Source organism: Dryobates pubescens, chromosome 7 (genome assembly GCF_014839835.1).
Source record: "Dryobates pubescens isolate bDryPub1 chromosome 7, bDryPub1.pri, whole genome shotgun sequence".
NCBI lineage: Eukaryota > Metazoa > Chordata > Aves > Piciformes > Picidae > Dryobates > Dryobates pubescens.
Genome location: NC_071618.1, coordinates 19,253,171 through 19,269,966, shown reverse-complemented (window position 1 = coordinate 19,269,966; position 16,796 = coordinate 19,253,171). Strand labels below are relative to the sequence as shown.

Here is a 16,796-nt window from a genome sequence, read left to right as displayed (position 1 = left end):
ACACCATACAAGAAGTTTACATAAAGTAAAGCTTGCTGACTAACAGAGCAATGAGTACAGTGTTTGCCAGTGCCTTTATTTGTGCCTGTGGATCATAGATAACTCAGCTTAGTGTGATGTTCTAAACGAGAATGAATAAATATTTTAATATTTCACAGCAGGAATGAGTCTCCCAGGAAGAGATTTTCACTACATAAGCAAACAATTTATAAACACGAATATCACAATCCAGTTAAAAATATACTAACTAAAAAGTAATTCATTTAAGCATGCAAACTTATCATTAGCTCTGGGCATCTTGACAATTTTTAAAAATATCACAGCACATGATAAAACTGATGTGGTTTTTCAAACAGTTATTTAAATAGCCACTAAATATCTAACAGCTACATTTTAAACTCATCTTACCTAGATCTTGAATTGCTCCATAACTCTAATAAATACTCTTTGTTGCATTTGTAACACTGTGCAGGGGACTGGTGGATGGCACTTCTGAAAAATGGATGACTCATTCACGTACAACTGTCTTTTTAGTTGCTGTGATGATTTTTTTTTTGCAAGCATTTTTTGGTATATTTGTGCAAGTGTAGCATTGCAAATTGTATCACAACTATGCAGGAAAATTTCAGGTTGGAGGAACATAATTCCTGTTCCAGAGCCTGAATAAAGTGTTGGTGTTCTGTGGTTGTTGGGGTTTGTTTGTGTTCTTGTTTGTTTTGTTTTGTTTTGTTTTACTTTGACCAATCAGAGTATCAGCTTTGTAAAATTCTGAATATTACAAGAATAGAACACACACATTCTCTGTCTTCTTGTAGAAACACAACTGCTTAGTGTTATTGACACTGGCAATTATTTCTTCTGCTTCCCTGTGCAGAGAATTTATCAGCCACCTCCAACTGTATAGGGTATAGGGTCTTGTATGGTGGCCTGGCTGATCAGCTCTGTAGCAGTGAGTTGGCAGCTGCTGATGGACTCCCATGCTGGAACAAAGAAGATATTGTGAGAAGGTACATTTCTGACTCACTTTTGTCTTTTGTTTTGTATTTTGCATTTCCCTGAAGTAGTTTCCATCTAAGGTCAAGTACATTGTTTTCCTAGGTGTGTGTCAAGGTTAGTTTGAAAAGCAAATCAGTGTAGGATACCTTCTCTCAGGCTTCACCTGTAGACACTGAAGAAAGATCTCCCTACCTCTACATTTTGAGGAAAAAATAGAGTTCTGCTGCTCTTCAGACATTTTTTCCATCAAATTTATGGCACCTGAACATATGTCAGAAAAGAATTTGTATTGGCATTTACAAAATACATTGGAGAAAAGGAATATGGATTTTTGTTTGATCTTGATCTTTATGCAACATTCCTTTTAGTACTGCGTGTGTGATAACAGATGAGCTATTTGCTTAGAACTTCCTCTGGCTCTGGAGTGAAGTAATACACATGATTTCTTGGGAGAGAGTTAAAAGTTAAAGTGCAAAGATAAGCATTTTAAAGGTGAAATGTGTAGTATTTTATGTATGCAGCAGCTTGAGACACATCATTCAGCAGCAATGGCAATGAAGAAATGATAGTAAATTACTATACTCCTGGATGTGTATCTCTGGAATCAATCTATTTCACAGCTTACAAAACACTTCCTTTTGTGGATGTCAGAAGGATATTCTCTATGTTTTTACTTTATTCGTCTTATTACCAAAATAAGTATTTCTCTGAGGAGGAAGTCTTTATGATGACAGAGACAAAAATATTAAAAGGCTCATTGCAATTAGTTTTTTTAAATAAAGATTATGCTGCTAATACAGGCTGCTGGTTAAAACCATAAGAGGTACATACTCTTAAGTTGCTCTAGGTTATCAACTGGAGCGGAGACCTGCAGATTAGTTCCTGCATCTTAACACCCCTACTTGATCACTAAATGTGCTGTGGTACGTATTCTCTTTCTTCAGTAGCTATATGAAGATGCTCACATCTATCTTCTTCCTCTCCTTCATTTTACCTTGTTACTCAAAGTGTCCTTTGTTCAATTTAGTTTGTTTGCATTTGTTCTTTTGTCACTAAAGATGAGAAAAAGAAATCTTTTTTGTGCTTGACTGAAATCAGGGTGGTTATTACTATTATTATTACTATCATTATTATTATTGCAGAACTGTTAATCTAAGGGAAAATGGGCATTATTTTCTTTTTGTGCTTAGGCACATCCATGTGCCTGCTATGAAAGTTATGCATGTGTGACACAAGCATATGCGAGATGAGATCACACACTGGGCATGCAGTTCTGGGAGATTTTTCTTGGTTATGTAAAGTCAAATTCTGCCTCAGAAACACACTCAGACAAACAAGTTCTGTAAATCCATAAACAAGGTAGTTCTGTTTGAACAAGACAGGTTCCTGATCTGTCCCACAGATTGTACTGGGAAATGACATTTGAAATGGATCAATGCATCAATCAACTAGCAGAGACCTAATAGGAGATGGGAGATGAGCAGCATTGTGTTGGAGGATATTATGAAGGGAAATCACAATGTAAGGCTCTGAAAAAATGGATCAGAGGTAGTAAGTCTAATCACTGTGCAGACAAACCAGACCAGAAGGGACTAGTGAAAAAAAAACAACCAAACAAAAACAGATAAGGAATTCGAAATTATCTTGATGAAACTCAGCCCAGGCCCAATTTTAACATGTTTAGGAAAACTAAGGCATACTCAATAGAGTGTTCCTGGAAGTATTATGAGATTGGTTCGAGAAACTCATCTTACAAAAAAAGGAATCAAAGAATTTGATTTGTTTAGCTAGAAAATAAAAACTGTTAGGAGAAAAAGCAAAGTGCAACAAGGCTGTTGCTAAAGGGAAGAAATGTATCTGTTCAGTGCTTCCATAATGGCTAAGACACATGGTAAATATTTAAAATATATTTTGATTAAACATTAGGGAGAGTTTTATAGTGGCATTAGGGAGATTTTTCTAGTGGCAAGGACAAAAATAGGTAGTTTTGTGGTCCAGCATCTGACTGAAGGAGGGTATTTAAGAACAGGAAGGGCACGGCACTGAGAAATGATGCAGCAAAAGCTGATTTTTCCTTAGAGATATGAAGATAAATTGGATAATGTCTTAAAATCTCCTTCAGCCCTATGATTCTGAATATAGGCTTATCTAAATGCTGTGATGCTCAACTTCTGTTGCCATGATCCTAAGATATTGCGACATTTTAGAAAAAGTAATGACCTAAGCAAGCATCATCATTTTTCTCTGTAAATACTGAAGAATACCTGAAGACCTCTACACTGACTCTCCTCTTTTCTGGTTTTGCCTAATCTTTAAAAAGCATGTGTCATATCTGGTGATGACTACAGTTTTGGGCCTGACGTGTAAAAGCAATATCATAAACTATATAAAGCTGGTGTGAATGTATAAGGACCTGAAGAGATTGCTGAGACTGATGTATCTGCATTTCAAGCTCAACCAGACATAAGCCCTGGAGACAGAAGTCAGATATGTTTTTAAAAAACACTTTGAAGTTCTTCTTTCTCCTTTTCTGTGCATTTTTTGAAAGGAAGTAGTTTGATGTTTTAACAGGTATACTACCATATATCTGATACAGCATTTATCATCTCTAATTCCATCTAAAATATTGTCAAGCATGGGTTGGAAAAGGTCAAACAAACAAAAAAATAGGACATTATTGAAACAAAACCTTACTTATCAGTTTACACAGGGCAGACTCATGCTTTTATCAAGAACTGAGACCAGAATCCCTAAATTCCTGCCTGAAAAGATTGTTAGTGAGCAGAATTTGCAGAAGCAAGACAATTCTTGCAAGGTCCATATCACTGCAGGATGAGGGAGAGGATGTCTCAAAGCAGTCTTCAACCCTTCCACTTGTTTACTCAGTTTTGTGATTGCAATGGTTGGGCATGAAATTTTTAATTAATTTTTAAAGGCCTAGCTGAGTGCCACAATGAAATACCTGGAATTTAAGATTAGAGGATTCATTAGGTTTTACGGAAAAAACAGGAATTGTATGTTTTGCACTACCAAAGCATATATGAGGAAATGCATGAATTATTTCAGATTCTCAGTGTCTTCTTAACATTAAAGCTAAAATAGTGAGAGTTGTGCAGAGAGAATGTGGCTGTTCTCACTTATAGTTTTGGTAGTACAGAGTTCCTGGATAGAAAGTGGAGAGAGATTAATTAAAAATACACAGAGGAAAGCAAAATGTGGAGATTGTTAAAAACAGCTAATCAAGTTTGGAAGGAAGAGTTTCATATGAAACACATATGTAAAATAACCAAATCAGGGGGAATTAAACAGCATGATTTATTTTAATTGCTGAGTAAGTTGTTAGAAAGTGATTATAATAAGCATCTATCATCAAATAAATGCCTAGCTTTAGCACAGCTCTTAGGCTGGGGAATTTTCTCTTTTGATTTTTAAATATTCTGAAAAAATAATACAGTCCTGAATCTGTTATTAGGCAACAAAAGAAGAAAAATGGTGATAGAAGGAGATCTGATTAATTCCTTTTAGTTTTCTTCCATTTGAGATAGACATCACTTTTTAAGGATGCAGAATGTAAAGGCACCACTCACCATCTATGCAAAAGATTTGCAACTTGAAATGTAGGAACAGCCTATTATGGCTCTTACTGCATTGCCTAATATGCTATTGCAAACAAGGACCAGCAACAGATGCATAGAGAAAAAACAGTTGTAAATATGTGATTCCTCACAATCTGCAAATTTGGAAATGCCTGACCCAGAACTGTGAATGTTCAGTACTCCCATGAACTCACAAAATCTTGGCACCAACAGCATTTCACAGCAAACTAACCAGAATTTTATAGATACCAAAACACTGAGTCAATGTAACAGGTATATAGTGGGTAAAGATATTTGTAGGCTAAATGTTTTATAAGCAAATGCAAATTAAATAAATTGCCAAATCTGAATGCCTGAAATTTGAAGTATTTTGCTTTGAATTGGTGCTGCTTCTTTAGGGATGCTTGGAAGTGGAGTCACCAGCATATGGCACTTGGGCTAGAACATGAAGCTGCCAAGGGGCTTCCTGAAGTCATGAGTATTTTTCATTACAACATACGCATTTTCATTTGTAAAACTGCTGATGTCAAGGTATGCTAGATGACTAATCATAAATGCCATTAATTTTGTCACTTTTCTCCCCCTAATCACAAATAATTTTTTATTGATCCTACTTCACTTGTCAGAAGAATGAGGGGGCCTTATGATATTTTTTGTTTGTTTCAATGTAGAAAACAAGTAATTAAAATTAATTATTCTATTTGTCTTTTCTTTTGAGAAACCTTAAACATACTTTTTAGGTTAGTTTAATGAATTTGGGGATTATAGTGGAGAATGTAATCTGAACCATTTATTCAAGAGAAAGAAAAAGTAAGAAAAAAAGAAGGGTACAGGCTTGCTGATAGATTATAGCAATAGATATTCCCAGGCAACCAGCACCAGAACAAGAAGACACAGTCTCAAGCTGCACCAGGGGAAGTTTAGGCTCGAGGTGAGGAGAAAGTTCTTCACAGAGTTGTTAGCCATTGGAATGGGCTGCCCAGGGAGGTGGTGGAGTCACCATCCCTGGAGGTGTTCAAGAGGGGATTAGAAGTGGCACTTGGTGCCATGGTTTAGTCATGAGGTCTGTGGTGATGGGTTGCTCTTGATGGTCTTTGAGGTCTCTTCCAACCTTGGTGATTCTTTGATTAGATTAGATATATTAGATAATAGATTAGATTAGATATAAAAAATCAGGTGGTTTATATAAAAGGTGAAACTCGGGTCACTATGTCAGTTGGTTTTAGGAGATCCAGGTCTGACATTAGGGGGAAAAAATGAAACCACATATGATTCCCTATTTTATATTAATTATGGAGTTTAATCTCTATCTTGTCATGAGACATAAAAATAAAATAATTCCTGCTTTAATAATAATAATGTCAGGTCTCTATATATACTTGGATAAATTTCATGACACTTCAAGATGGACTACTTAATTACATTAAAGCATCAAAATATGTATTGCTTTTGTTTATGTATTGCATTTGTTTACCTATTTGTTGTAGGGGAGTAGACCCCTACCCTGAAAAATGGTCCAGCAAAGTAAGTGTATCTATGCCAATGCATATAACATGGATAACAAGCAAGATGAACTTGAAACTGTTGTCCAGCAGGAAAACTATGAATTATTGCTGTGACAGAAACATGGTGGGATGAATCCCATGTCAGTGACACCAGCTGCTCTTTGAAGGTTCAGCCCCTGGAAATGGAAGATGGGGATAGGGAGCAAAAAGCAGCACCCACAATCCAGGAGGAAATGATCAATGACCTATTGTGTCATTTAGACATATACAAGTCTATGGGAGTGGATAGGATCCACCCAATGGTACTTAAGGAACTTGAAGATATTCTCACCAAGCCATACACCACTGTTTATCAATGGTCCTGGCCAACTGGGAAGGTCACAGTTGACTGGAGGCTAGCTAATGTGATCCCCATCTACAAGGAGGGCCAAAAGGATGCTCCAGGAAACCAAAGACCTGTCAATCTCACCTCTGTGCCAGGAAAGGTTATGAAGCAGGAGCAGGTCACCCTGAGTGCCATCATGTGGCACATACAAGACAACCAGGTGATTGGCCCTGACCAGCATGTGCTTATGAAAGGCAGGTCCTGTCTGACTAATCCGATCTCCTTCTACAACAAGGTGACCCACCTGGTGGATGAGGGAAGGGCTATGGACATTGTCTACCTGGACTTTAGTAAAGCCTTTGACACTGACTCCCACATCATTCTCCTTCAGAAACTCATGGAACAAGGCTTGGATAAGTGCACTCTGCACTGGATGAAAAACTGACTGGCTGGATGAGCCTGAAGAGTGCTGGTGAATGGAGTTCAGTCTGGCTGGCTCCACTCACTACTGGTGTCCCCCAGTGTTCACTGCTGGGGCCTGTCCTCTTTAATATCTTTATTGATGATCTGGATGAGGGGATTGAATACACCCTCAGTAAATTTGCAGATGACACCAAGCTTGGTGGCTGTGTTGATCTGCTAGAGGGTAAGAAATCTTTGCATCAGGATCTGGATAGGTTACACTGATGGTCCAAGGCTAATTGAAGTTCAGCAAGGCCAAGTGCCAGGTCCTCCACGTGGGTCACAACAATCCTGTGGTAAGCTACAGACGTGGGGATGTGTGGTTGCAAAGCTGCATCTTGGAGAGTGACCTGAGGTATTGGTTGATAGTCGACTGAATATGAGCCAGCAGTTTGCTCAGGTGGCCAAGAAAGCCAATGGCATCCTGGCTTGTATTAGAAACACAGTAGCCAGCATGAACAGGGAGGTGATCATCCCCCTGTACTGAGCACTGGTGAGGCCGCACCCTGAGTATTGTATTCAGTTCTGGGCCCCACACTATAAGAAGGATATTGAGGTTTTGGAGTGTGTCCAGAGAAGGGCAATGAGGCTTATGAAGGGCCTGGAGCACATGACCTATGATGAATGTCTGAAGAAGCTGCAATTATTCAGTCTAGAGAAGAGGAGGCTGAGGGGAGACCTTATTGTTCTCTACAACTACCTGAAGGGAGGCTGGAGTGAGGAGGGAGCCAGCCTCTTCTCCTTGATGACAAGCAATAGGACTAGAGGAAATGATTACAAGCTGCTCCAGGGGAGGTTTAGGGTGGATATTAGGGTTATCAAACTTTGGAATGGTCTACCCAGGGCAGTGGTGAAGTCACCATTCTGGGGGGTGTTCAAGCAGTGTGTGGACCTGGTACTTAGGGACATGACTTAGTGTTGACCCTTAAGTGCAGGGTGAAGGGTTGGACTGGATGGTCTTGGAAGTCTCTTCCAGCCAGATATATTCTGTGATTTTGTGATTTGTCCTTTGTTGGCTTGAACAAATACATAATTTTCTGTAGTGTTTGTCCTAGAAACATTTGAGTAATTTGTCATGCACAGAGTGTTTTTGATAAAAGGATTCTAACACCAAGTGAATTAATTATTAAGCTGGTAATAATTTGCAAAATGTGTTGGCTTTTAAGAATATTTATAAAGCCACAGAAGACTGTTGAACAATAGGCATGAGAAAGAACAGTGACCAAAGATATTCTAAGAGTTTGAATTATGGCCTCATAATACCTTCTTTTAAGAGTATTTTGTGATTTCATTTTACACAGTAAAAGAAAAATAGACTTGCTCCAGAATTTAGTATTAGTGATCTGATGACTCTTAGAGGTTTTCCTAGGAAATTCAGCACTACTTTATGATGTGAAACAATGGAGGGGAAAATTCTAAAATCTATCATCTTCTTTTCATATAATAATGTTTCATATTAATACCAAAGAAAACTCATGCGAGAGGCTTTGCTGCATAGTTAAAAAAAAGCCTAACAAGAAAAACAGAAACAACTATGAATTGTAGCAGATTATACTAGATAGAAGTTCTTATAAAAGAAATATGACTGAATTTAGCTTCAATACACAGGATATCTTTCAAATAAGAAGTTTAGTGATGTTTTGCCATGGAGGTCCTTTCACACAGTGATCTTCCAAAACATTTTATATTTTCTAAAACCAAATTATTTATCACCTCTAGCCATGGGAATTTAATACAGCAGCTCTCAAATAATTATTTAAACAAGACTTTGGGTTGTGCAGTATCTTCTATGGGTTTGTCTTTCACCCTAATATTCATAGTAGACCTCTCCAAACACTGCAGGCTTACCAGTCCTGACAGCAAAATTCTGTGTGCTGGTATTCAGCACTGCAGCATTTTCAACTTTCATATCACTATGTTATATCTGCTGAAAATGTGTCTCTTGACAGCTATACAGAAGATTTTTGTAGAGCATCTTGTACTGACTATGAAAAATACGCTACTGAAACCTTTATTATTATGTTTTCTTTTTAACATCTTCACAGCTGACTTAGATACTTAAGCAGGGTCATTTTAGAGATCTGAAAACTGGTTGTAAGTCTTATGTAAAACCTGCTGATTTTCCCTATATGTATAATTGTTCAAGTTTGTGGTAAGGTTTTTCTTTATGTAAGAAAAAATATTTGCTTAGTGTAGTCCTATTTTATAAGTTGGTTTCCTTTTGTATTTAAAAGAATCATTAGATCCTCTGTAATGAAGTACAACTAATCTGCCATTCACATCTGTGACTCCAAGTAATACTCCATAATATAATATAATATAATCTGTTCTCTTTTAAAAAAGTTATACTTTCTTATCTTTATTAGCAGCTCAACTTCTTGTATTCCTTTAGCATTATATGAAAGATGACACAAGTTGGCTTATATTTATTAAAATTACTATTTTTTTTTTTTTGGACTGTTTCTATCCTACCACAGTTTTCATAGGGCCAAGGATTTTTAGCACTCATCCATGTGTGGCACTTGGGAAAATTCATCTGAGTTATCAAAGACTGTGAATTCAGAAAACAGTGATAGCTCATTTGTTTTTTATTTAGTTCATTCAATGAATAAACCAAACTGAAGCTACTTTATAATTCAAAAATAATTTTATTATTGAAGTGCAGTATCCCACACAGAAATTTAATGTTTTGCTAGCCCAGTAATGCATTTGCATCTTCAATATGTTCCAAGTGATGTTTTGAGTTTAAGCACACAGGCAAACATATATCTGCTATGAGTGCTTCAGTGCCAGCTATCTCTGAAAAAGAAAAACAAAGCAACAAAACAAAAACTTGAAGCAAAAACTAATGTAAAGGAAGATGGATTGCACTTACATATGCCTTACTGCAGACTTAGTAAATGACCCAGTCAAGCACTAGTGTGAATAGCTATATCCAAATCCTAAAGATTTTCATATTCAGTAGTGCCTAAGATTTCACAATGTGAAGATACTATGAATAACAGATCAAAAAAGCAAATTAAATTGATACATTCATGCAACAGGAGACTGTGCAGATTCTTTCCAGATGCATACTTTATACTTATGAAGCAGAGAAAGAGAAATATGAAACATAAAACATACTCCAACCTCGCAATGAACTCTGAATCACACAGAAGTACAACAGTAACAGAGGAAGTAGTAAGTGTATTCTATTACTGTCTGTGTTTTTGTTCCATTAAATACTTCTGGAACTTACAAAGACAGCATGGCTACTATTTCTACTTTCATTTCAAAGATCAAAGCAATGTGTTCTGTTCTCCTTAAGAAAAAATAAATTATCAATGCATCCCAAAATCCTCCTCGTACAGATGGTGTTTAAAACAAATAAAAGCTGATTTTTAAAAATGGCAAACAATATTTTTTATATAAAGATATTGCATTTTGCATTGAAAAGTATTAAGCATGGTCAGTTAACACACTGCAGTACAGTGCAGTACTGAATGGTACAGGGATTCTAGGCAGCAGCTAATAGAGAAAAAATGGTTAAACTATCATAGCTACTTTTTGAGCAATAGCCTCATCTATTTGCAGAGTCACACTGTATTGTCTTCAATTCCTTAACCAGGAATCCCAAGATAGGGGCAACTGGCTCTTGACTGCATATTTCTCTAGCACAGGAAAGATTTGACTATGATCCAAACCAATGAAAGCTCAATCTAGAGTACTGCCCTTCAGCCTTTTGACAGCACAGACTGCATTCACAGAGATCTTGGCAGTAACCATATAATTTTAAATGCATATTTTTATGTCTAGAGAATTAGTGGTTCAAAGGAGAATTTTTTTTACCAGCCAGTTCAAGAGCTGATAACTAGACTCTGCCACCTCTTAGGTACTTTTGTTTGCTTAGTAAAGGAATATATTTGCAGGGAAAAAAAAGTAAAACCTGAATTAAACAGCCAGAAGTTGTTTATTTGCTTAGACACCTGTGAATGATTTAGATGGAAGAAATAGCTTAGCTCATGTTTCTGTCACTACAGTTGATTCTTTCGGATTTGTGTGTTGATGATGCCACATTTGAGTATACAAGGAAGCCTTCACTTTGGAGGTGTGATTCAACTGACTTTTTAGCTATGCAAAACTTAGGCATCTAATAAACAAGACTTGAGTTTGCATAATAAATGGAAAGAGACACACCCTACATAGTGTTAGTGGACTGTCAGTTTCTAACCACTGTAGCATATCATCTGCATAGCTTAGATGGTCTAAATCTTACCCTCAAGGATGTGTAAATCAGATGGAAAAAGGTTTGCATCCCAAGAGAACAAAGAGAATACAAAGCATACTTAATAGCTGTCAGAAAGAAAGTACAGAAATGGGTCACTTCTACCCTGTGCTTCAGGGAGCTGTAGTTACAGGTGCACCACTGTGCAGCATCCTTAGGTAACTATCACCAGAATATGACTACTGAAGGTAAAAGAAAAACAAGTTTTCTGAACATCAGCTGAAGCTCATTGAATTGCTTTTTGCTACTTCCTTCTTTCACATTCCTCTAGGCTTTGAACACCTCTGTATGGAGAACCCATGTGCCAGATGCTCCAGTGCTGCCATTGGAACAGTTCACAGTGTTAGATACAGCACATATGACAAATCAGACAGATGCTTGTCTCCACTGTGTACATGAATAATAGTGGAATACATGAAGAGAAGACACATGTAAGAAGGTCTTAGAGTTGTTCAGATTAGCAGTTTCCTCTAATACTTCCATCACTTCCAGAAAAGTTTAAGCTATTTGGGATTTACATTACATTTTGTGTGTTTCTTTTGTTTTTGTTTTCTGGAAACACCAACTAGACCTTGAATAAGTAAGATTACAATTTTGTGGAAAGTGGACAAATTGTTTCTTTAGGGACAGAATAATTCATGTCCTAGGAAATCTCATCTCCTGATAAACAGACAGTGTAGTATGTTCATTTTTCTCATTTATATGTGTATATAAAATAATTCTTGCATGTGGGAACTAACACTACTTCAGCTGTCTGCCTGAAATGAAGACATATAGATAGGTCCATACTATGGTTAGGTTGATGCTTTTATCTCAGTTAGATATTGAACACAACTGAATTCATAGCATTGGGAGGAACTTTTGGGGAGACGTGAAGACTGATGAATTCCCTAACTGTATTAATTTGCAGTAGGTAAACCTGGGGGATAAATGAAATCCATCAATTGAAATCTTCTGAGGTGTTAGGGGAAAAGGCAAAGATTTCACACTGAAGTTAACTTCCATTTGGGGAAGCTAAGCCTGAGGACAGACTGTCAAAGGAATAGATCCTAGCTATGGGAAAGAGTATTAAAGTGTTGAGTTCAGCTGGTAGTTGAAGGGAACACCTGGATAGCCAGCCACATTTCCAGTAAGGCATCGTATTTTTATTACTCACATCTGTGAAAAAATATCATGAGTGTTCTGTAAAAAAATGCATTTAATAAAATTAAAATAAATTTTTGCTTTTACCTTAATATTCTTTGTGAGTTCAAAGGAATTATGATACCTTGATAACACCAGAAACTTTGCAAAATAGATAAACTTTCTGCTGCAAAATTATGTTTAGTAACAAACAGAAAAATCATCACCAATACAATAAAAAAATTAAAATAACCCGTGATAAATCAAATTTTAAAACTATTATGTTGTAGTATGTTAAAACTATCAACCCTGGGACATGTTTTTCATCCACTTTCTTGGAACATTTGGGGATCGGACTTCAAAACAAAATTCCAGCACATAAACATGAAACAGTGGATAGGGAATAGTCCTTCTTGGATACCAATAATAAATGATGTCAGGACAGCCAACTGAAAAAGGAAGGTACTTATTCACCAAGTGTAGAACTGAATCATAGAATCTGTGCCCCAGGAAGTTGTGGATGTCAACAGTGTATCTGCATTCAACAAATAAGTAGGCAAATTTATGGAGTAATTCTTCAAGGACTCTTGATAAAAGTACAGTATAATTCTGTTTTCTTTGTATTGCCAGAAACTGAAGGACTGTACCCAAGGAAGACAAGGGAGGAAGTGTAGCAGTATGCACTTATTCCAAGTCCCTGCTGACTAACCTTAAAGAGTGGTTGCTTAGAGAGTGGAGTTTCTTGAGACATCTCTTTGTTTGAGCTTCTTTTTCTCTACTGGGTATTTTTTAACAATTTTCTTCTTACAAAAAAAAAACAAAACCAAAGAAACAAACAAACAAAAAAAGTTGGGTACCTGTAATTCACTTCTGTATTCACTTCAGGGCATGTGTACCATGGATCCACAATGTCCTGCTTTACAGCAGTCCCTCAGAACTAGGAAGTGAGAGGCAGAAGTTATAAAATAAATGTTTTCAAGTTTTCTAGACTTCCTGATTGTGACAAAAATCAGAAACTTTTTCTTCTTAATTTTGTACAGTATGAAAAGATCAACTTATGTATTATTTCCTGATATTTCTCTGTGTGACATTTTCTTTCTCTCCCTCTAACCTGTCAACCTTCTCTTGTTTTGCATACATGTTTTTTTACCTCATATTTACACATCTTTCTCATCCAGTATTTTTCACATCTTTTTCCCACTGCTTTTCATATTCTTGTCTCTGCTTTGTCTTCTACTTCAGACCTTTCTTCTTTGACTTCCATTTCTTTATTTTTCACTTCATTTGACTCACATTAATCATAGTACAAAGTGGATTTTGTAATTTTTTTTCCCCCTGGGTTTTGTTTGTTTGTTTGTTTGTTTGTTTGTTTTCTTCTGATAGTTGCAGAATAACTTCAGAAAACAAAGTAAGTCTGTTTACAGGTATCTTGGGATGGAGTCCTTCTTGTTCTATGAAATTTTGATGGGGAAATGCATTCTGTATTTTAAACAAATCACAGAAGCAGTGTTTGTGGTTTTTTCCTTATTTGCTTCTTACATTTTCTTAGTAAAAATTCAACCAATTGTTAAAATAATGTATTCTAAAATAATTGTAAGACTGTAAACATGATGCATGTGACAAAACACTTACTGAAAATCAGCATTAGTTTCAAACACTTTTAATGACAATTACAGTTCACATTTCAAAACTCTATCATGATCAAAGAGAAACAAACGAAAAATAGGATGGGGGGAGGAAGGGTGTTATGATAACATTTGTTTGAGCTGTACCCAGTGTGAGTAGATCACACTTCGTTCAGTTTCTTTTTTTTCCCCCAGTGTATTCGTAGCATTGCCAAGTGCAACATCAACAACGGGAAAAACTTTTTTTGGGTAGTCCTGCGGGGAGAGCATTTCTTGCTGTTGCTGTATCCTATGTTGCCACCCAGTGGAGAAGACGGTGAATTCGCCTTAATCGTGGGCCTAGAGAGAAACCTTGTAACTCACAGGTCAGCAGCCCTGTGTTCTGCAAGAAAATAACATAGGTAGTCTTCTGTGAAAATACTGCTTGCTTTTTGCTGCTTTCCGTTGCTTTAATTTACGTTTAAAAAGTGAGCTGGCAATAGCATGGAATTGTATGGTAAAAGGCTTTGGGGTTTGCCTCTCTTTAGCTATTTGCTGATTTTGATCAGTGTATCCTAAACCATGTAGCAGCCTAATACAAGAATGCAGCTCTATTGATATTAATGTAAAAACTGATTATTATGGCAGTGGATCAGAGCTTTGATTTGCAAGAGTATCTTCAATTCTACAAAGAAGATTACATTATTTTCAACTTATAAGTTATACTATGTATTTTAAAAAATCTAACACAAATTTTATTTGGTGTTAAATGTGTTTTAAAAAGCAGCTCACAGCTTTCAAAAAAAAAACAACAAACAAATCACCCAAACCTCAGAACTAGCTTCCACTTTGTATTACTGAATTATCTCCTTCTCTACTTAATTCTTAGAAGTGTTTGAAGTTGATATTCAAAACCAATGTGGGTAAGTGTACCATGAGGAAATGCTTTTGAATATTTAGAGGAAGGAGGACACCCAAGAATCATAGAACCATAAAATCATAGAATGGCTTAGGTTGGAAGAGACCTCAGAGGTCATCTACTCCAACCTCTCTGCCATGGCCAGGGATGCCTCTCAACTAGAGTTGGTTGCCCAAAGCCTCATCTAATCTGTCCTTAAATACTTTCAGGGAGGCAGCATCTACAACCACTCTGGGCAAACTATTCCAGAGTCTCACCACCCTCATACCGAAGAACTACTTCCTAAGATCTACTCTAAACATACTCCCTCTCATCTTAAAACCATTCCCCTAGTCCTGTTGCTAGACACCCTTGTGAAAAGTCTCCAGCTTTTCTGTAGGCTCCCTTCAGGTATTGAAAAGCAACTATAAGGTCCCACCCAAGTCTTCTCTTCTACAGGCTGAACAACCCTAGCTCCCTCAGCCTATCCTCACAGCAGAGGTGCTCCAGCCCTTCAATCATCCTTATGGTCCAAACTTAAGTAAGGAGTCAGGTTATTCAGGAATTGCCAGGATCATTAATATTTTCATTGACAGAACTGTCACAAATATTCTTGGAAACTTAGTTGTTTAAAATTGTATTTAATCGATCACAGGGTGCATTTTTTTTTTTTTTTTAATAGGCCCAGACAGAATTTTCCCTGATTCTTCTGTCACTGCATCCTTGTGAAAAGATTGTTTCCTCCTTCTTTGTACCTATGTTTTAGGTACTCTATAGATGTGTGATGAGAGACGCCTAAGCCTTGTCTTTCCCAGGAAGAGCAAATACAGTTCATTTAGCCTTTCTTCATATATCAAGTTCTCCAGCTCTCTAGTCATCTCAGTGGCACCTCAATGGATTCTTGTTGGTTTTCAAACCTGTGAAGGCCCATATGTTGCTGTGACATTTGCAATTTGTTAATTTTTTTTTCTGTTGGTTTGGGATTTTTTTCCCTTCAATACACTATCTTGAGTGTAATTTGGGAAACATAAACCAAACATGCTCTGAAACCCATTGCTTACCTTTAATAGGACATCTGTCATTCTTTGGATGCATAGGGGCATTTTCTGAAGACCAATCATTTTATTAGTTTATTTTATTAATTGCCAGAACTAGTTAAATAATTATTCAGCAACCTTCAGAGTATTTTTATTCAGCCTTCAGAGTATTTTTATTCATATATGTTTTTTAAGATTGCAATGCAGCATTTGAACTTAATAACTTATTTTTTTTGTTTTGGTTTTTTCCCTTGTAGTCTTAACATCACAGCTGTGTAGGTATGGCCAGATATTTTAAATGTTTCATATGCATGTAGTAAACCATTAGAAGGATGTAACAGAAAAAATAAATGGTTAGCGGCTAAGATGTCTGAGAGTTTTCAGACCAAAAAAATATGCTACCCATTTTAAATCCTGAGTATATGTGCAGAAACTCTAGAGTAATTCTTTCCTCCAAAATTGTGAACATGTTACTGACCTGCTTTCTACTTGAGCAAGCAGATGCATATGCATCTACATGAGCATTTTAACTTGCATGAGGAGTGTGCCTTTGAAGGAAATCCCTCAATCAGCAGCAGTTTCTGCTGTGGAGCGGTCTTGGGGCAAACAAACAGGATTCCTTTCAGGTGAAACTCAGTGGTAAGGTGTGCGTGAAGATTGCATTTAGCATACACTAACTACTAATAGAAATTCAGTCTCTTGGGATTAGAGTAGATCTAATTAACTACTCTTTCTTCTCCAAGTAGATATATCTTAGATATTGAGCCCTAAGCACCATGTTTTTACAGAAATGAATTTTTGTAAATTTGTTGTTACAGATTTCAACTGCTTGCTGATGTTGAATAAAATTTGATTTATTATGGCTCACCATTGGGTGCCCTGCCTGCGTGTGGGAGAAAGGGAGGCTGATAGGGGTACTTACTATACAAAACCTTGCAAATCAAGGCATCTGAGGGGAATTGTCTAGATTTTTGTTTGTTTGTTTGT

At 36.7% G+C, this 16,796-nt stretch overlaps 1 protein-coding gene across 1 annotated transcript in view; it reads left to right on the top strand.

The window, feature by feature from the left end:
- GPC5 (glypican 5) overlaps window positions 1-16,796 on the top strand; it is a 729,150-nt gene that overhangs the window by 111,694 nt on the left and 600,660 nt on the right. Inside the window, 2 exon segments of the mRNA XM_054163173.1 lie at window positions 875-905; window positions 907-1,007. Coding sequence (XP_054019148.1) covers window positions 875-905; window positions 907-1,007 — 132 coding nt within the window.